Source organism: Gopherus flavomarginatus, chromosome 3, assembly GCF_025201925.1.
Source record: "Gopherus flavomarginatus isolate rGopFla2 chromosome 3, rGopFla2.mat.asm, whole genome shotgun sequence".
NCBI lineage: Eukaryota > Metazoa > Chordata > Testudines > Testudinidae > Gopherus > Gopherus flavomarginatus.
In genome coordinates this window covers 279,021,947-279,043,621 of record NC_066619.1, presented here as the reverse complement: position 1 = coordinate 279,043,621, position 21,675 = coordinate 279,021,947, and the positions used below count along the sequence as shown (strand labels likewise).

General features: G+C 42.5%; 1 protein-coding gene across 5 annotated transcripts in view; it reads left to right on the top strand.

Moving 5' to 3' along the window:
* Window positions 1–21,675, top strand: part of SMOX (spermine oxidase) — a 152,974-nt gene that overhangs the window by 72,614 nt on the left and 58,685 nt on the right. For 4 of the 5 annotated variants that reach the window (XM_050943386.1, XM_050943387.1, XM_050943385.1 and 1 more), the window contains exons 2-3: window positions 10,048–10,282; window positions 19,556–19,782. The exons of the other annotated variant lie outside the window; for it this stretch is intronic. In XM_050943386.1, coding sequence (XP_050799343.1) covers window positions 10,075–10,282; window positions 19,556–19,782 — 435 coding nt within the window. In that variant the 5' untranslated portion in view covers window positions 10,048–10,074. The remainder of the gene's footprint in view (window positions 1–10,047; window positions 10,283–19,555; window positions 19,783–21,675) is intronic. 5 annotated transcript variants of the gene reach the window in all.

The window sequence follows — 21,675 nt, the reverse complement described above, 5'->3', positions numbered from 1 at the left end:
ATTGTGTGGGGAGGCTGACTTTCACCGAAGATTAGAATCTTAGGAGTCATCTTTTGATTTAGAAATCAAGCCACCTTGTTTCTGCGTCTTGAGTTGTTGCTTTGGCATCTGTAATGGGAATCGAGCCAGTGATGCATAAAGCAGAACAGGTCGCGCAATGCTATCAGGAGTAAAAACTTGTTTCTTTCACTTAAATAAGCGGATTTGACTACAGAGAGAGAGCTGATGGGAGTCATAATACCTTGCATTAGTATGTATCACCTTTCATCTGAGGGTCTCAAAGTGCTTTACAAAGCTGTAAGAGTTGTTAAAGTTTGGAGATGGGACACTTGCTGGTGGTAAGATATCTGTGGGGAAAGGCAGGAATGAAACCCTGGAATGCAGTTCCTTGCTGTACGTGCTAGGCAGTGCTGCTTTCAAGTAAGGAGGTGCTACTTTTTATTCTCCCTGCAGTATAACAGCATTTTAATGTTTAATTATGCTCATGTAACTAATTGCAGTGTGTGTGTTTATTGCCCACAATGAAATGCTAAGTACAGAGGTGTGAGTATTGACAATGGAGAGTAAAGAACCAAATTTGAATAAACAAAGTCTGATGTCAAGGATGAAGATGGTGAAATGACACTCGGTGAGGTGGTGGTGCTACAACTGGAATTCAACACAAATGTGTAAGGTTGCAATAGTTAAATATGTAGGAATTTCGTAACAGCAGCAGACCTTTGTTTCAGATTGATGTGGTGTACTTGAGTTTTATGTATTACTTATTCTGCCTTCAGTGAAATGGTGCTTGTACTTAACCTGCGCTGGTGTGAACAGTAGTGCTGAAAAGCATCGTGAATAGTTTCAACAATTTAGCTGCCAGCCTGGGAGCTTGGGAAAGGGGCAGGGGAGGGGTGGGAATCAGGATGATATTTCAGTTTTGAGAGCACTGACATCATGTTTCAGAGCAACAGGCAGTGATGCTTAATGCACCTGCTGTTAGAGGACTAATTAGAGTGTACAAGAGGGAGAAATTACAAAATGCTTGTTTGTTGTTCCGGGAGACAGGATGACTGCAATTAAGATGCGGGAGGTACTGGCGATAGGCAGTTTTGCAGCAAGCAGTACAATCCTCCTGCCACTCTGCCTGCTACTTCAAGCATATTTTTTATCTGTTTAAAAGCACACACTGTTCTGTGCCGGGCAGTGTATACCCAACGGACAGCCTGAATTTTCAGAAAGGGGGGGCATGCAAGGAGGTAACTGCTGGCAGCCTGAAGATGTTTATTATCCTTCCAAACGCTTCCTTGTCCTTACTTGGTTTAAAAAAAAAAAAGGTACATTAGAGAAGATAATTGAATACTTTCTCACTACAGTTAATTAGATAAAGGTTACTCATTAGGGCCTGGCTTGTTATACATTTGCGTGATTCGAGTAGCACTAGGCTACTTAATGAGATAATGGCCACAGTGTGCATAAATCTTTACATCTGCTAAATATGTTGCCATTTCTGCTTCTGTTGTGTGAACCTTCTGTATATGGATTCCATTAGCTCTGCTTTCAGATAACAATCTGGGTTTTTTGGCAGGGCGGGGGGAGAATAGCCTCTTGAAAAATGGATTTTCAATCCATTTATCTAAGATTGTTTTGGATTGTTTGGAGAGGAGGAGGCATGCTTCTGGGTATTGTGTAATCCTTTTTTATTCTTTAAGGGACACTGAGACAGCACACACTCCCATATGTGTCGGTATATTATATGGATGCAAATTATACATATATTATTATACATACATGCACGTTTGTGTGCGTAGTTATAGATTTCCTAGATTGAGGCCCGCAAGGGCCATTATGATTATCTAGGCTGACTTGCATAATGCAGGCCATAGAATTTCCCCTAGTAATTCCTGCATCAAGATAATCACTTCTGGCTGAGCTAGAGCATATCGTTTTAGAAAGACACCTTGCTGTGATTTAAAGACTTCAAATGATGGCGAATCCACTGCAGCCTCAGGGGAGCTGTTCCAATGGTTAATTACCATTACTAGTTATTATTTAGCAACTTGGTGTCCTAATCATGGGCCAAGACCCCACTGTGCAAGGTGCTGTACAAACACAGACTGAAGACAAACAAAAAATGGTCCCTGCCCCAAAGAACTTACAATCTAAATGTAAACCAAGAGACAGCAGATGAATACAGACCTGCCGGGGAACACAGGTAAACAATGATACAAAAGAGGTCATATTCCTAGTCTGAATTTGTCTAGTTTCAGCCTTCAGCCACTTGCTATGCCTCTGTCTGCTTGGTTAAAGAATCCTCTGCTATCAGAAATCTTCACACTATGTAGGTATTTTTGGACCAAAGCATCTCTTAAGTAGTATATACAATGTATGTGTGTGTGGTGTCCTTACTAGTATTGATGATGTCTTAGATCATTAAAATTACTTAAATGTAAGGTCCTTCTTTTTGTCTTATGCGTACTGTGTTTATCTCTTGTTCTTCCGTTGGCCTGTACAATGAAAACCGAGTTAGTCTGTTTCATTTTGCTGTTCCACACAAACCCAGTGGTGGTGTCTAGGTTTCCAGTGCAGGATTAACCTTTAAATCCTGTTTCATTGAAATTAAAAAATACTCTGTGCAACTGACTGTGTTAAATTTGTCCTTGTGCGCTTGAGGGATTCTGTAGGTCAGGAGGGATTTTTTTCCCCTGCTGGTTGGATGTAGCTTTTGTTAATTTTAACACCTCAACAGGTACCTTTCGTAAGCACTAAAACGTTCATTTGAGAATAGTGTCTAAAAAACCAAACCCACACTAATGAGCCTGGGAATAGTATGTGGACACACAACTGAGAATGTGTCCCATTTATCCATTAGTGCAGCACGGTAGCATGCAGGTACTTCAGCATGCAGCTCATACTTGTAGCTTGTGCATATTCTACAGACTGCTTTAAGTGAGGTAAGGACATTGTGGCAGCGTTGGCTCAGAATTGCCTTGTTTGCTTTTTTTAATGTTGTTTGACCCTTAGTAATATTCCTGCCAAGTTTGCTTACTGTTTTACTATTCTCTCTGACGCCCGCTCCCCTCAGGGTCCTAGAGAAACAAGGCCATATCAGGAGAGTGCCGCATTCCGAGAAAACAGTGAGGAAGCAGCTATGGGCTACCATAATCCTCTGGGCTCAGTGCTGGAATATAATTGTCTCACTTGTGTACCGCAGGATTTTGCTGGCAGAACTCTGATAAGTTGAGAGGAAGTTTATAAAATGGATAGATCTGTAGGCTTGTTCTGGACTGTAGCTGTGGCTGCCTAATTTGGAGCACAGAAGACTAGTATCGGTTTTTGCTGGGGTGGACTTCTGTGTGACTAAGTTGGCAGTGCAGAGAGTATGGATGCCGGGGGTTGTCTTGCATGTGGAGGAGGGCATAACTTAGAGAAACCTATTATATTTTCTTTTTAAGGGAAATGCTGCTGGAGCAAACCTTAACCAAACAGTCAGTCCTGATTTATACACAGTGTTTTATACCAGTATAACTATTTTCAGTTAGAGGTGTGACCTTTTTTAACCTAAATAGCTATACCAGAGCAACTTCTTGAGAGGATGCAGTTATACCATTATAAAGGCCTCTTTTCTTGGTTTGTCTTACTTCCTTTCCCTTATGTGAATAAACTCTACTGGTAAGAGCATCTTTATACTGATGTAACTGTCCACATTAGGTGCGTTGTACTACTTTAACTATACCAATATAGTTAGTGGTACATCTTTTGTGTGTAGAGAAGGCCTAAAGATTTGTCTCCACTGTGAGGTAGACACACACTATAGCAACAAAGGGATTCTTCCACTACTATAGTAACTCCACCTCCATAAGTGGCAGTAAGTAGGTCAAGGAAATAATACTTCCCTTGATCTAGCTGTGTCTACACAGGGGATTAGGTTGGCATGTCTGTGGCACTCAGCGGTGTGGATTTCTCACACTTCTGAGTGCCATAGCTAAATGGACCTACATTTCAAGTATAGACAGGGCATAAGAGTGGATAAGAGTTTGAATGATAAGAAAAATGAGAAGCCCAGGATATATTCAGCTCGTGCGTTCATTCTGGAAATGTGTATTAGCCTGATTTCTATAAAATGTCTGGGTATGACTTCAGTAAAACGCTGCCGTTATTTATAAGGGTGTGGGAGGAAAGAGTTTCCAAGGCAAAAGGCTTAAACTCATGGGTCTCTACCAATCCTTGGGCCACACATTGAAGTCTTCACTCAGGTAGAACGTCTGCTGGAGGAATGTTGAGCACAAAGTGCTCAGTGGGAGTCTGCTTGAGGAGAACAGAGTATGGACTTCAGAATTTGGTTGTAAGCTCCTCAGGACAGGGCAAGTGTTTTTGTTCTTTGCTTCTACAGCACCCAGCACAATGGGATCCTGGTCCATGACTGGGGCTCCTAGGTGCTACGCGGCTACTAACCACATCATGGTAATTTGGCTTGCCTAGGATTAAACATGTTGTGCTGTATTGTGCTCAGTTTGTAATGATTATTTATTTAGCAGGCCCCATTATGCTGAACACTGTACAAAAGGAATAGAAGATAGTCCCTGCCTTGAAGATCTTGTATTCTAAAAGATAAGACCGAGAAACAGAAATAGACAAGTAATAATTAATTATTTACAGAGGGACCAAAGTAAACTAGTTGCCTCTCAAACAAATAAGACTTTTTCCCTGCCCAGAACGCTTACAACCTAAGATCCTGATCCTGCAACTGGATCTACTTCTTGGACTTTTCCTTGTGCATGATGTCCCGCTGGAAGTGAAAAAGGCTCTGCACACGTGCAAGAGTCCACTCAAATGGAACCAGTTGCAGGATCAGTGGCTTAACTGAGACGACAACCAGAGATAAACGTACAGGGAGTCAATAGGCGCTGAAGAGAGCAAGCATTGCAGTTACAAGCCAATGAGTTTGCTTTGGTGTCTCTGTGCATGTCTTGGTGATGGATTTATTTTTGCAGACATGTGTTGGTACTTCTTGGAAGCAGGATCATGGCTTGTTTAACTCTGCAAAGTAGGAATAGAGAAGAGGGCAAGCGGTGAGGGGAGATGAATGAAAGTAGGTGGAATGGGTGAGGGAGTCTGGAGTGGAGAAACAGGCTGAGGAAGGCGAGCAGGAGGTAATTAAAAACAGAATGGAGGCAGCAGTGGGTAGATGATGAGGCTTAGGCAGAAGTGAGGAGATGGTGAAACTAAAGGCTCTGTCTTCCATGCAGAAAAGTTGGGCGTTTTTATAGCAGGATAAAAATCCTAGAGGAGACAAGGCACTGCAGTTTGACTGTAAGGTGGCTGGCAGAGGTCAGCACCATACTTGCCTAGTTTACCTTGCGATCAAACTACAAAAGCCTTGTGTCCACTGAGATTTTATCGCAGGCTGGCTAATGTGCACTAGTTCTTTCATGGACCCCCCCCATTTTTTTTTAGCAGTGATGACAAAACCTAAAAGTATTTTGCAAACTTCTTTTTGTGTTGGAGTGAAGGGTAACACGCATTGGCTTGGATTCTGTCTTGCTGCCTGGCAAATACTGAAGGTATTATCTCTAATACACCCATGTTTCATGCGCTTACTTACAAACCTGACACACTGTATTAATTGATAGTGAAATAATGTGCAGTGCGGAATTATAGATTTTATGTAGTATCTTCATTTCACTGCATATCATGATTTAGAAGCCTAGGCTCCTATTACTTTAATTGTCTTCCTCTCTGTAAGTTGTATAGTAAAATTTGAACTAGCTAAATAATGGTGGTTTCTAAATTGTACATGGCATATGAAATACCCTGTTATTGTCTCATGTGTCTAGACAGACCTTATATTCCAAAATTAAAATGCTGAACAGAAAGGGAACGCACATGTTCTTTAAGTTTTTGGTGGCGTGAGAACGTCCTCTGTATTAAGTTCGGAATGCTGCACTGGAGATCTGAGACAGTAGTTCCTGTTTAAAGCTTACAGTATGATAGACGGTAGAGGGGACTATTGCATATCTAGGCCTTTATAACACTCGTCGATACAGTATCTGAGAGTTCCCAAGGCTTGGCATGGAGGAGAAGATTGTTTGAAGAATTTTTAAAACTCATGTTGGATGCATTAAATCCTAAAATACATCAACATATTTTACCTGAGTAAAATAAAATACTCAGTTTTAATTATAGTATAACCTTTAGTAACAGGCATTACTTTGCACTTCGTGCTTTACAAACAGTAATTAAGCTTCAAACTACCTCTGTGAGACTGTTATATCCTCAGTTTGCAGATGAATAAACTGCAGGACAGGGAAGTGATATAATTTTCACACCGTGATCCAGTGGCAGAGCTCTGTGGATTGAACCCAAGGATCTTGGCTCCCTGTCCTTTTTGTAGTTCAAAGAAACTAGGGCTGTGGATTAATTGCAGTTAGCTAATGTGATTAACTCATAAAAATTAATCGCACTGCTAAACAATAGAATACCAATTGAAATTTATTAAATATTTTTGGATGTTTTTCTGCATTTTCAAATATATTGATTTCAGTTACAACACAGAATACAAAGTGATAAACAAAAAATAGTGTTTTTCAACTCACCTCATAAAAGTACTGTAGTGCAATCTCTTTATCATGAAAGTGCAATTTACAAGTGTAGATTTTTTTTGTTACATAACTGCACTCAAAAACAAAACAATGTAAAACTTTAGAGTCTAGAAGTCCGCACAGCCCTACTTCTTGTTCAGCCAATTGCTAAGACAAACACATTTGTTTACATTTACGGGAGATAATGCTGCCCGCTTCTTATTGACAATGTCACCTGAAAGTGAGAACAGGTGTTCGCATAGCACTTTGGTAGCCGGCACTGCAAGCTATTCACATGCCAGATATGCTAAACATTCATGTGCCCCTTCATGCTTCAGCCCCCATTTCGGAGGACATGCTTCCATGCTGCTGACACTCATTAAAAAAATAATGTGTTAATTAATTTTGTGACTGCACTCTTTGGGGGAGAATTGTATGTCTCCTGCTTTGTTTTACCCATGTTTTGCCATATATTTCATGTTATAGCATGCCATATATAACATGTTATTGATGGTGACCTAGCACATGTTGTTGTTTTAAGAACACTTTCACTGCAGCTTTGAGAAAACGCAAAGAAGGTACCAGCGTGGGATTTCTAAAGATAGCTACAGCACTTGTCCCAAGGTTTAAGAATCTGAAGTGCCTTCCAAAATCTGAGAGGGATGAGGTGTGGCACTTGCTTTCAGAAGTCTTAAAAAAGCAACACTATGATGCATAAACTACAGAACCCGAACGCTACCACCACTAAAAAAAAAAAAAAAAAAAAATTAAAAAAGCCCCAACCTTCTGCTGGTGGCAACTGACTCAGTTGATGAAAATAAACATAGAATCATAGAAGATTAGGGTTTGGAGAGGCCTCAGGAGGTCATCTAGTCCAACCCCCTGCTCAAAGTAGGACCAACACCAACTAAATAAGGTGTAGATCCATAGTGCTTTGAATCATTATCAAGCAGAACCCGTTATCAGCATGGACGAATGTCCCCTGGAATGGTGGTTGAAGTGTGAAGGGACATAGGAAATGTTAGTGCATCTGGCACGTAAATATCTTGCCACGCTGGCTACAACAGTGCCATGAGAATGCCTTTTCTCACTTACAGGTGACATTGTAAGCAAGAGGTAGGCAGCATTATCTCCTGCAACTGTAAACAAACTTGTTTGTCTGAGCAATTGGCTGAACATGAAGTAGGACTGAGTGAACTTGTAGGCTTTAAAATTTTACATTGTTTTATTTTTGAATGCAGTTATTTTTTGTGCATAATTCTACATTTCTAAGTTCAACTTTAATGATAAAGAGATTGCACTACAGTCCTTGTAATAGGGAAACTGAAAAATACTATTTCTTTTGTTTTTTACCATGCAAATAATTGTAATAAAAAAAAATATAAATTGAGCACTATACACTTTGTATTCTGTGTTGTAATTGAGATCAATATATTGGAAAATATAGAAGACATCCAAATATTTAAATAAATGGCATTCTATTATTGTTTATCAGTGCGATTAATCACACAATTAATTTTTTTAATCTCTTGACAGCCCTAAAAGAAACCAAAAGTGTCTGACTTCTTACCTTGAACAGTTTAAGATTCTTGAATTTGTTTGTTTGGAGTTGGTAGGAATGGATCCTTGATTGATTTTCCAGGCTACTGGTATATATTGAAACATCAGGAATTGAGAAATCCCCTAGAAACCCCTTCTGGAGTGGAGGTGGGTGAGAAAGAAACGGGATATGGGTGAGGAGTTGTTGGTGTTGGGGGGAAGAGGAGACACACCATGGTAGGGAACCCAGTCCCCCTGTTACTTACAAATAGTGAGAAAGTGGAGGGTGCTGTTATGTTTACCTGGGTGCTGTCTCTAGACCCTGTTTACAGGTGTGCATGTGCTTCATCTTTCATGTCTGCCGCTGGCTCGTAAGTACCTAAAACCTGAAGCTGTGACCCACCCCCAGCTGCTGAAAGAAAGGAGCTTTGTGACTTCGCCCTGCTCAAGAGCCTGTATGCGAAACAGAGGAAAGAGTTTTCTGCTCCTCCTTCAGCCTCCGATGTTCAGATCCAACTTCCCCTGGATTACTTCAGTGCACGCCCCTGCTGGCCTATAGCTAGCAACAGTGGCCAAAAGGTTCTAGATAACAGCAATGAAATTGACTAGAGTCTTGTTACTCAAACACTGCTGCTTGGAAATGTGTCCACACTATGAAGACCAAGTCTGCACTACAATCTTTTGCTGGCATACCGATGTTGGTCAGGGGTGTGAAGAGGTGTGATTTGTGACAGACCCAACAGTGCTTGGAAAAGCCTGTAGTGTAGGTGCAGATATACGGGTAATACTGTCCTTTTGCTGTTATAGCTTATTACGCTTAGGGGGACTGGATTGAACTATACTGGCACAAGCACTGTTTTGATGGTGTAAGCTGTGTCCACACTAGGGTGACCAGATGTCCCGATTTTATAGGGACAGTCACTATAGTTGAGGCTTTATCTTATATAGACACCTGTTACTCCCCACCCCCTGTCCTGATTTTTCACACTTGCTATCTGGTCACCCTAGCCTACACTAGGAGTACTTTGCTGGTATAGAATATCTATGCTGGCAAAAGCTGCCAAGTATAGACCTGGGCTGAAGTTGCACCAATTTAAAACCAGTTTCTAACTGATTTAAAATGGCAGTTTGAAGAAGTAGCATCTGGATGCTGGATGATGCAGTTTTGCTATTTATACCACCGTTTACATGACTGCTGAACTTGGATCATCATCTGTCTCCGCCATATCTGATCCCTGCGTACTACACAGAGGTGGAGAAATTCAGTGTGTGCAAAGTGCTTTGAGATCCTCAAATGAATGGTACCTCAGACGTGAAAAGCAGTGTGGTTGTTTTGTGATCATTAGTGCATTTAGTCACATTTCTTAACAATGCAATAATCAAATAGCCCTCTAATGAGCACACCCTAGATTCTCCTCCCCACCCCCACTTTTGGTTCAGCTATTGGTTTGATAGCCGGTCTTCCTCCTTTGAGCTAAGTCTCATTTACCTAGTATCATATTTATATGATCTAAAGCTTATGCTTTGTGGTTGCCACAGAAGCAGAATAAAGTTACATTACTTCTTTGAACAGCTTGTCACAGGGTGTGTGTTTTTCCTCTGCCACAAAATTGCCACCTCAGTAGGTTATATAAAGAGGCAGGAGGTCAGAAATCCTATGAATTTGCTGGAAATTGTTACATGGTTACAATGTAGAGGGTGGAGACTGCAGTAGGCTCAACTATTGATGCTCCAGAGTCGAGACCAGAGACTCTGACATCCTTCGTTGCCCTTTCTGTGGTTCCCATTTGAAAGGACTTGTTCTAGTTCATAGGTTGACTTTCTTTTCTGCTAGTCATATATTTAGAGACTCCCTTGAATTTGCTTCTGTGCTGAGAGAAGGAACCCTCCTGAAGTGTGGAGAGTTGTTGGCTTAGTTCCTTGAACCTCTTCATTTGCTTTTCCTTAGATTCCTTAGAAAGAGAGCTTGGACGGCATGCAAAGTTGTGAAACATCTTCAGACAGCACTGATGATCCTCTTAGTAGTGGCCTACGGAGAAAACGACAGCCTCGAATAGTAGTTATTGGTGCTGGCCTTGCGGGCCTGTCAGCTACAAAATCTCTCCTGGAAAACGGTTTCACGGATGTAACAATCCTTGAGGCGTCTGACCGAATTGGAGGCAGAGTGCAAAGCGTCAAACTTGGTAAGGAAAATGTTGTTGTACTGTTGTATCGGATTCTCTTGTCTCGTACTTCTGGCAAGGGTTTGTATTATTATGAGGGTTAATTTGTTAGATATTCTCTTAAAGCCATTTCCTGGTCATTTATACCTGCAAATGGATATTTTACTCTGCAATTACCAGGCTTCTGGGTACAGTGGGTTATTGTTCATGTGAGGGGCACAGAGCTTCGCAAGCACTCAGAGCTTTAGATGAAAGGCTCTGCAGAAATGTAAAGTATTATTGTGAAGCTAAGGTCTTGGTGATCATTTGGGTTTATAAAGAGAGTTCAGCGTGGCTGAGCATGGGGAAGGGTATTTTTCTCCAGTAACTTGAGTGTGAACTAGGAATATTTCTCCTGTGGCATCCAATCTTTTCTCTTGGCTAAGAACATTCAGTAATCTGCTGACCACAGAACATAGCTGTCTTGGGGTACATACACTGCAGTAGGGAGTGAGTTTCCCAGGGTGAGTAGACAGACACGCTACCTGTCCTTGTAACCTGTCCTTTAAATTGGCATCTGTACCCAATGACTGGAAGTTAGCTAATGTAACACCAATATTTAAAAAGGGCTCTAGATGTGATCCTGGCAATTACAGACCGGTTAGTCTAACGTCAGTACCGGGCAAATTAGTCGAAACAATAGTTAAGAATAAAATTGTCAGACACATAGAAAAACATAAACTGTTGAGCAAAGGTCAACATGGTTTCTGTAAAGGGAAATCGTGTCTTACTAATCTGTTAGAGTTCTTTGAAGGGGTCAACAAACGTGGACAAGGGGGATCCGTTGGACGTATTGTATTTAGATTTCTGGAAAGCCTTTGACAAGGTCCCTCACCAAAGACTCTTACGTAAATTAAGCTGTCATGGGATAAAAGGGAAGGTCCTTTCATAGATTGAGAACTGGTTAAAAGACAGGGAACAAAGGGTAGGAATTAATGTAAATTCTCAGAATGGAGAGGGGTAACTAGTGGTGTAAACAGTGAGGTGGCAAAGTTTGCAGATGATACTAAACTGCTCAAGATAGTTAAGACCAAAGCAGACTGTGACAAACTTCAAAAAGATCTCATAAAACTAAGTGATTGGGCAACAAAATGGCAAATATCAGAGGGGTAGCCGTGTTAGTCTGGATCTGTAAAAGCAGCAAAGAATCCTGTGGCACCTTATAGACTAACAGACGTTTTAGAGCATGAGCTTTCGTGGGTAAATACCCACTTCGTCAGATGCATGCATCTGACGAAGTGGGTATTCACCCACGAAAGCTCATGCTCCAAAACGTCTGTTAGTCTATAAGGTGCCACAGGATTCTTTGCTTCTTTTACAAAATGGCAAATGAAATTTAATGTGGATAAATGTAAACTAATGCACATTGGAAAAAATAACCCCAACTGTACATACAATACGATGGGGGCTAATTTAGCTACAAGAAGTCAGGAAAAAGATCTTGGAGTCATCATGGATAGTTCTCTGAAGATGTCCACGCAGTGTGCAGAGGTGGCAAAAAAAGCAAACAAGATGTTAGAAATCATTAAAAAAGGGATAGAGAATAAGACTGAGAATATATTATTGCCCTTATATAAATCCATGGTTTGCCCACATCTCGACTGCTGCGTACAGATGTGGTCTCCTCATCTCAAAAAAGATAAACTGGCACTAGAAAAGGTTCAGAAAAGGGCAACTATAATGATTAGGGGTTTGGAACGGGTCCCATATGAGGAGAGATTAAAGAGGCTAGGACTTTTCAGCTTGGAAAAGAGGAGACTAAGGGGGGATATGATAGAGGTATATAAATCATGAGTGATGTGGAGAAAGTGGATAAGGAAAAGTTATTTACTTATTGTCATAATACAAGAACTAGGGGTCACCAAATGAAATTAATAGGCAGCAGGTTTAAAACAAATACAAGGAAGTTCTTCACGCAGCACACAGTCAACTTGTGGAACTCCTTACCTGAGGAGGTTGTGAAGGCTGGGACTATAGCAGGGTTTAAAAGAGAACTGGATAAATTCATGGTGGTTAAGTCCATTAATGGCTATTAGCCAGGGTGGGTAAGGAATGGTGTCCCTAGCCTCTGTTTGTCAGAGGGTGGAGATGGATGGCAGGAGAGCGATCACTGGATCATTGCCTGTTAGGTCCACTCCCTCTGGGACACCTGGCATTGGCCACTGTCGATAGACAGGATACTGGGCGAGGTGGACATTTGGTCTGACCCAGTATGGCCGTTCTTATGTTCTTATGTTCTCTGCTTGAGCTAGCACGCTAAAAATAGCAGTGTGGACATTGCGGCATGAGCTAGTCACCTGAGTGTAAGGCGACTTCACCCCTTGGCTCGGCACTCAGGTGGCTAGCCTGTGTTGCTGCCCAAGCCACACCATCCATGCTGCTACTTTTAGCGTGCTAGCTGGAGTAGAGCTAGTGCATGTCTGTCTACCTGGGCTGGGATGAGATGAGATTAGAATTAGTATTCCCATCCCGTTAGCTAATACATGGTAAGTAATGTGAAGTAAATGCCTAGTGAAGACAGGGCAGTTTGTAGCATTAACGTTACTCCTGGGGGAATTCTGTGCCACTGTGCATGCACAGAATGTATGTCCCCTGCAGATTTCTTTGCTTCCCCGCAGAAAAATGACTTTCTGACAGGGAAGCAAAAGGTAGCCACAAGAGTGGTCATGCGATCCTCCCCAGCAGTATGTTTCGGATGCCCAGGGCAGCCGGCAGAGAGGTAAATCACTGTGGGGTAGGGGACGGGACTGGGGAAAACCCAGCTCCCTACTTTGCTTTGAGCTCAGTCCTGGCTCATCTGGGAAGGACGGGACTTGCTCTTCCCCTGCACAGCATCTGGGGCAGGGGCAGACCCACCCCCAGATTTCTCTCCCAGCTGCAGGAAGCTTTGCAAACTTCCCCTGCTTCCTGCACCCGTTGCTCTTCAGCTGCAGCGGGAGGGATCCCTGTACAGAGAGCTGCTCCCCCATCCACCTAACCCCCTTGTATCCAAACCCCTCATACCTAGACCCTCCCGTTGATCCTCATCCCCCACATTCAGAGCCCTCTGATAAGCCCCACTCGCCCTGCACCTGGACCACCCCAATGAGCCACTGCACCGGGATCCCCACCCCACCGAGCCCCACCCCCCAACACTTGGATCCCCCACTGAGTCCCCCTAGCTCTATCCCCTCCACATACAGACTCCTCGCTGAGCCCCAACCACCTTCACCTGGACCCCCCTGCAGAGTCCCATTACAACTGCACCCAGAACCCCCCAACAAGCCCCTGTGCATCCTGATCCCCCCCCACTCAGATTCCCCCCACTGAGCCGCCTGAACCCAGATTACCCCACACAGAACCCTCTCAGCCCACACCTGGATCCCCCCACACTAAACCCCTGCATACTTGCATCCTGCCTGCCCACACCTGGTGCAACTGGCATGCGGGGAGGGCGTGTTTCTGGGGCAGGCCCAATCCATGTGCTGTGTCAGGATCAGGTGCAGCCTCACTGCTGAGTCCGTTTCCTGGGGGGGGACGGTGCTGCAAGGTGATCTCCCACCTTCGTGCAGTCAGTGGCCTGTGCTCCCCAATGCCAGGCTGGAGCCTCCACATTTATTTGACAAATACAATTTGCAGAATTTTAAGATCTTGTGTGCAGAATTTTTAATTTTTTGGTGCAAAATGCCCTCAGGAGTATAACGTGTATTCCTTGGTTGAGGTAACCCTTAGGCTCCAAATTGCCTGTCTTCACTAGGATTTTTCCTTGTGTTAGTTACCGTGTGTTAGTTAACATGAGGTAAGAACACCCTTTTCTTCCTAGAGAAGGCAAGATCACAGAGTAACATAGTGAACAGGGAAGGTAAAATTAGGCCCTATATTAGTATTATAAAAAAATTCCATAGGGAAAATATTGACTCCTTAATATTCAAACCTTTAACACTTTCCTCCACTCACACGCATGATCAGGGATATTTTGGACACAGCCCATGGGAGTAAATGACACATTTCCCATTCTAATCTCTGTGCCAAGTCTCGCCAGCGTTTGAAATGCCCTATTCAGACTCCAAAGTTTAGATTTGTCAAATAGCCTTTTCATTCATTTCCCTTCTGAAAGGTCACAGGCACTCATGTTTATTTACTGTGGTGAGTTTATAGAGTAAAATGCAGTAAGTGACGTAAGGCCGGGCTAAATAAAGTGAAAGAAGAGCAGCTAGAGGCCCAAGTTAATGAATACAGAGAATATGGTCAAAAATTAAACTAGTTAGTTTGCCTTAGGGAGGTGATTCCATAAGACTGATGAGGTTCATTTACCTACTGGTAGCACAGAACGTACCTTCTTATCTAATGTAGATGCCCCTGTGAGTATCCCCTTTGCTTCTGTACAAGAGCAAGGCTGGCAGATTCTGGCTCATGGCCTTTCATCTCCAGATCTCCAGTCTCTTTGAAAACATTCCTCACAGTTTAAATATCCAAAGCCACATCCTTAGCTGGTATAAACTGATTTAGGTTTGTCTTCATTGGAGTCACGCCTGTGTGTACTAGCTGGTGATCAGGCCCACTGAATCTGAGGACATATTATTCCTGGTGGAGGGTTCTTGGCTGTTGAATTCTTTGTTACTGGTGATCTGGAGGAGCCCAGGTTTTCCTCCTATTAGGCCAGGTTGCAAGGCCTTTATACGCAGACCCTCCTCCTCAGTGACAAAGCTAAGGGGTTGTCTAGTGATCTCTTCCTTGGGGGTATGTCTTCACTGCAGAGGTAACTTAGGGTTTTACTTTACTGTTGCCCCAACCCCCCTCGTGTCCACACACAAAACCCTCTCATCCGAGGTTGGTAGTGCTTTAAACCTGGGCTAGCTGGCCTGACTGGAGGTGTAGGCTTGAACTTGAGTACCACTTTCACTTGAGCGGGTAGCCCGTCCACTTGACAATGAGGATGCAAGCTAAACCAATTGCTGATAGTCCTCCAGTGCCTTCCCACAATTCCCCTAATGTTCTCTGAAGGACAGACACGTTTTTCCACAAGTCCCCTGGGAAACAATCAGAGCAGCTCAGCTTCCTGCAGCACTAAGAGATGCCCCCGAAGTCCTAGTGACACACACACAGGAGCATAGCACCAGTTAAGACACAGGCTTTGCAGTGTGTTTGCTCACACCTGGGTGAGGTTAAGCAGTGTGCATAGATCTGGGTGCTGATTACCTGAGTTATCTGCAGTGAAGACATACCCTTGAAGATTGTTACTTAAGGCCTAAATTCAGATACACTTCCTTAGTCTCTGCAGTTCCAATGAGACCACTCATAAAGTTAGTTGTAACTCAACATAGACAAGTTTTTCAGAATTCCACTCAAGGCAATAACAAAGAGGAGATGGAGTGTTCTGCTTTAGTTTTATATATATATATATATATATAATATATATATATATATATATATAGTGATAGACCCAGGCCAGTTGGGTACACCAAAGCAGTCGAAGTCAGATATACTGGCCACTGGATTAGCAGTTTTCTGCTCCCTGACTGACCAGAGCAGGGGCTGCTCCAGACTAATGAGAACACCTGACTCTAATTAACCTGTAAAGAATCAGGTGAGGCCATTAAGTTAATGTGACCACCTGACTCTAATTAAGGCCCTTTTGATACTATAAAAGGGCTCACTCCAGTCAGGTTGGCAAGAGTCAGGGAGCCAGAGGAGAGGAAGTGTGGCTGAAGGGCTGGTTAATGAAGACACCCTCAAGCCATCGGTAAGAGAGCCCTAAGGTAAGAGTGAAGAAGGGAGAAGCAGGAGAGCTGTGGGGAAGTGGCCCAGGGAAATGTAGCAACTCTGGCAGTGAAAGGTCATATGCCAACTGCTGCTACCATTAGGGTCTCTGGGCCGGAACCCAGAGTAGAGGGCGGGCCCAGGTTCCCCCCAGCTCACCACTACAGGAACATCTCCTGGGAGGGTAAGTCAGGCCCCTGTCAGGACAGGAGGCTAAACTGTTCTGAAATAAGCCCCAGGGACAACAGAGACTGTGGGAGTTCTCTCACCAACCTCCTTGCTGGCCGATGATGAAAAGGGCTCAGTAGACTGTAACCCTGACCCTAGAGAGAGAAGGGCTATGTGGAGGGTCGTAGTGAACCACTGAGGCTAGCATAAACTGCCTAGAAGCACAGGACCATATATATATATGGCTTCTGCATTGGTCTGATATATGCATTGCAACAATCATCATAACATCCTGGTGCTACATCACAGTGATGCATGAGAAATACATATTATAGCTAAATAACTATGTTAATGGGACTAGCAGACCCATTTTATGAGGACTGTATGCTGCTATCTTATTAAGAGCTTGTTTACACTTACGGGGGGATTGTCGCAGAGCCATCGATGCATTGGCAGTAGATTTAGCGGTTCTAGTTAAGACCCGCTAAATTGACTGCAGATCTCTCCCGTCAACTCCTGTACTCCACCAGATAGAGAAGAGTAAGGGGAATTGACGGGAGACCATGTCGACATCCCATAGTGTGGACCCCGCAATAAGTAGATATAAGCTATGGCGACTTGAGTTACGCTATTTACATAACTCAAATTGCGTAGCTTAAATTGACTTTATCCTGTAGTATAGACAAGGCCTTATTCAAATGAGATTGTTATTGGAACTACTTGATTTTTCAAGCCCTGAAGGGCCCTGGAACTAAATGGAGTATCTGTGTAAAAGAATGTGATTAACTTCACACCTTTAAAGAATTTATCATGCCACTTACTCCACGGAATAACTGGCTTATCTGCTTTGAGTAATGTCGGTTAATGGGTTTCTAAATATACAGGTGAGCTAGCCTATTTTTAGTTTCCCTGTACAGTATTTAATTACATTCCTCACAACGACTCCTATAGAACACAGGAGAAAATGGCTTTTCCTATTTTGTTTGTGCCGTGGCAGTAAAGTAAATGCTATTGGGCAAAAATAAAGAAGAATACGCGAGTATTTTGTGCTACTTTAAACAATGCTGATAATTGAAAGAAAAAGAGCCAGATTCTATTTGGATGTCAGTATTAATGCCAATTCACACTAGCGTAACGGCGACCACAGAACGGCCTACATGTTTTATATACTATTCCTGCTAATAATCTTGTATGCTATGGATTGTATGAAGATCACAGGTAATAAGATCACTGTCACTTTAAACCTGAAATATTTATGAGCACTATACTGTTGATTGCTGGACTGAATCATTTCCACCAGACTACATGATCTATGGGTATGTTCAGAAGTTGCAATGCCTTAAATATTAACACATTTAGGCCCTGATTTTGCATAGATATGAGCACATGCTTTATGTGCCCATGTAAGTCTTTGCACATTCAGGGCCTTGATGGATAACTTCCACTGGCACTTTATTTCCTTTTGAAATTGTTCTTGGCTTGGAAACCCAAATGTCTTGCGATTTGCTTTGAGATAGTGACTCATTTGTACAACTTGATAGCATCACTTCTAACAGTGAACCCACTGTAAATGTTAACATACTTGGAATGGCATTGTGATTGTATTTACATGTTAAGCACTATGTGATGGTGTAATCCAGTGGTTCTCAAACTGTGGGTCTGGACCCCAAAGTGGGTCGCGACCCCATTTTAATAGGGTTTCAGGGCTGGCATTAGACTTGCTGGGACCCGGTGCTGAAGCTGAAACCCTAGCCCCACTGCCTGGTGCCGGGGCTGAAGACCGAAGCCTTCAGCCCTGGCTGGTGGGGTTCAGGTTGCAGGCCCCTTGTGTGGAGCTGAAGCCCTTGGCCTGCAGCTTTGGGTCCCCCTACTGCTAATTCCTAATAAAATATCCACATAAACTACAGGACATGCTGCATTGCATGGGGTTGATTCCATGATAAGAAAGGAACAGTGTTGGGTCAAATTTTGTCCAAACTTTTGGTTTTGTACAAATGAGCTTTTACAAAACCTAACTGTAATAAGAAATAGTCTCATAAGTTAAAATAAAATCTGCTAGAAACAGTGTTTCTTTTTAACCTAATAAACGTGCCCCTGTGTTATCTGCTTAAACTTTGCAGAATTGGGCTAATACGTGAGAGCCTGAGGGCAAAACTGATTAGACCTAGACTAAAGAGAACCATGTAACTGACTAATCAGTTTGCATTGTCCAAACTGAGAAACGCAAAAAGCAAACAAACAGCATAGGTAGTGAAAAATAAATGATATTTCTTAATGTGACAGTGCATCTTTTTAAATAAATCTTTCAAAGGCACAAATAATAAAATATGATCTATTTCCACCTTCTGGAAATGCAGGTAGCTTGAGTCCTTTTGGTAAACAACACAAATGTTTAATTGCAGAAGAAGGCTTTCCTGCATGCTAAAGGAAGCAGCCTCAGGCTGCCATTACAGGACAGTCTCAGTCTTTCCTGCATTCCTCTGCTTTAGTGGAACAGATGCCTTTTTGCCCTGTACTTGAATAACAATCCCCTTCCCTCCCCTTCCCTCAGACTAAATTTGATGTTTGAAGGCTTTGGGTGGCCTACCGATGCTCTTATTCTTTCCCTACCACTTCTTCAATATTTATGTAAGTATTCATTTATATTCTGTTTGGGGTAATACAATACAGAGAGCCAACCCCTCTTTTCCTCCCCTTACCCTTCACACTTTCTGAGCAAGAGAGATCAATATACCCTCTGGTGCACTAAATTCTAATGATGTTTGTAGGGTAGGCACCATTGCGTTCTGCTGTTACACTGCTCAGCATCTGATACCGGGATATAGAAAATACTCATATAGCTCTTTTGAAGGTATAAAGCGCTGTGCAGATGTCCTTCCAGCATCCTTCTGGTAGGTAAATGAATAATATCCCTATTTTATAGGTGGGAAGGATGAAGTAGAGAGGCTAAATGGCACCTGTTGAGCTAGTGACAATCCTGGATTAGGACCTGGAGTCAGGGATTCTGCTTTGTTCTTGAACTATTAGATACCATTGCTGCTGCATACCTTGGAATCTCTTTAGGGAACACCGCTCTTGTGATTGATCCCCTTTTGTAGCACTGTATGACACTGTTGTTCTGTAGAGACCTACGATGAACAAACATTAATATGACACTTAAACTTGTCCTTAAGTGAAAGCACTTCTTCAGTGCTTCAGTGTTGTTTTTTTTGGTAATGTGGCATCATTGGGCAAATGTCCTATTTGTGCTCTATTTACTGCTCTTCATTTGTAGACTGGGATGTGACATACAACATCTCTTTTTAAATGAGTTCATCGTACAGGTCTAATTGGATTGTTCCCCCCTAGAGAACGCCACTTTTGAACTGGGAGCTACGTGGATCCACGGTTCAAATGGAAATCCAGTCTATCATCTAGCAGAAGACAATGGCTTACTTGAAGAGACTACTGATGGTGAGAGAAGCATTGGCCGTATCAGTCTTTACTCCAAGAATGGGGTGGCTTATCACCTTACCAACAATGGGCAGAGGATTCCGAAAGATGTGGTTGAAGAATTCAGTGATTTATACAACGAGGTTGGTATTTAGCAGCCCCCTCCGGTTGCACATTGGTCTGAAAACCCACTAGACACCTGTCAGTGCTGAGACAGTAGAAAAACTTTTAATGCCTTCAGTTTCTCTACTTAAAATAAGTTTTGGATTTTTTTAAAAAACCAATATGGTGCCATCTACTTAATTTAGTCACTGGTTAATGTGATCAGAGCTCCTAGAATCAAATCACACTGAAGGACAATACCTCTTCTGTCCTGTTTTATGATCAATTCTCATCACTTCCAGCAAATATTGTGGGATAATTTAATCAATATGTAGACTTGCCATTTAGCTAATAATAAGGAAGGGGCCCAAACGAGGCAGAACGTAATGATTTGGAAAGATCCAACTAAAAGATGTGGCAGTGAGACGTTATTGACATTATAACTACTACGCTGTGCTGTGTAAGTTATGACATTCATCCTAGTATGAATTACAAGCTCGATTGCATCACAAGTGCTATGACAAATGCTGCAAGGGTTAAATATCATTTCTGTCTTGGCCAGAGCTTTCATTTTTATGATTTGGAAGCTACCTGTAATGTTCATTCCGCTATCTTAAATGATTTTCTCCAAAGAGCTATGTAAAACAGTGCCTAAGCTCATGGTAGAGACTCTAGACCAACGAAAAATAGAAATGAAAGCACTAAAAAAATTAATAAATGGAAAACTGCAGAATAAAAGGGGAAATACAGGTTCAGTAATAAAACGTGTCCTAAGCAAATACCCAAGGAAAAAATGATCTTTGGTTTCCTAGATAAGTAAGGTCAGTCTCACTTTGGTGTAAATGGGCACCATTCCACTTATTCTAGTGGAATGATGCCTGCTTCTGCTCCGGGTGAATGTGATCCCTGATACTTAATTAATGGCTGAACAAATGTAAAATGACATTACTTTTGTACTTTTATAATACCAAGACTTAGGCTATATCTACAGTACTGCGGTACGTCGACCTACACTATGCAACTCCAGCTACGTACCTTAGATCGAGTTACCGCAGAGTCTACACTGCGGGGGGCCAAGGGGAGAAAATCTCCCGTCGACTAACCTTACCCTTCTCGTTGGGGGTAGAGTACAGGGATTGATTGGAGAGCAATCTGCAATCGATTTGGTGGGTCTTTACTAGACCCGCTAAATCGACTGCCGATGGATTGATCTCAGAACATCGATCCCTGCCATAGTGTAGACCTGCCCTTAGACTTGCCCTTAGACCAATGCTACGACAGCTTGCCAGGTTTCACTCTAATTATTCTCCTGATTGGTTTCCTCTATTTCTAATTATATTTGGGTGAGGGGCGATTATAAAATTTCCCCAATCAAAAGGCTCTCCGAGTGGGTGGGAGTGGGGAATCATCCTTGCCAAGTTGTAGCCCTTTGTAGAGCCCTCAAAGTTTGCAGCTGGATCTGAACTTCACCAACACTTGTTTGGGTAAATCTTTTTTATAATGTCACACCCCTGGGATCAGCCAGACATTGTATAATATATATTTAAAAATATGTACATGGGTATTCAAATTCTTCACCAGAGGCCATTAAGGAAAAAAATAGTTATGGGATAAGAGCTAAAGTGCTATCATGGATCAGAGACAGAGTGGCAATGCTGATTTCCAACATAGAAAGACATTTAGCATTGTGCTAATGAATACATGGCCTATAATTAATTGAGTTAATAGAGAGGATTGTGGGGAACATCCAAGGGCTCTAGTTAAGACAGGCAACTAGGCAACGCAGTGGCAGATGAAATCCCACTTGGACAAGTGCAGGGTGATGCACTTTGGCAGGAATAGTTTGAGCTGCTTTTCCTTTTTACTAGGTTCTAAAATTAACAGTCGCCCCTCAGAAAAAAGAGCTGAGCGTCTCTATGATGAGCTCAGGGAAA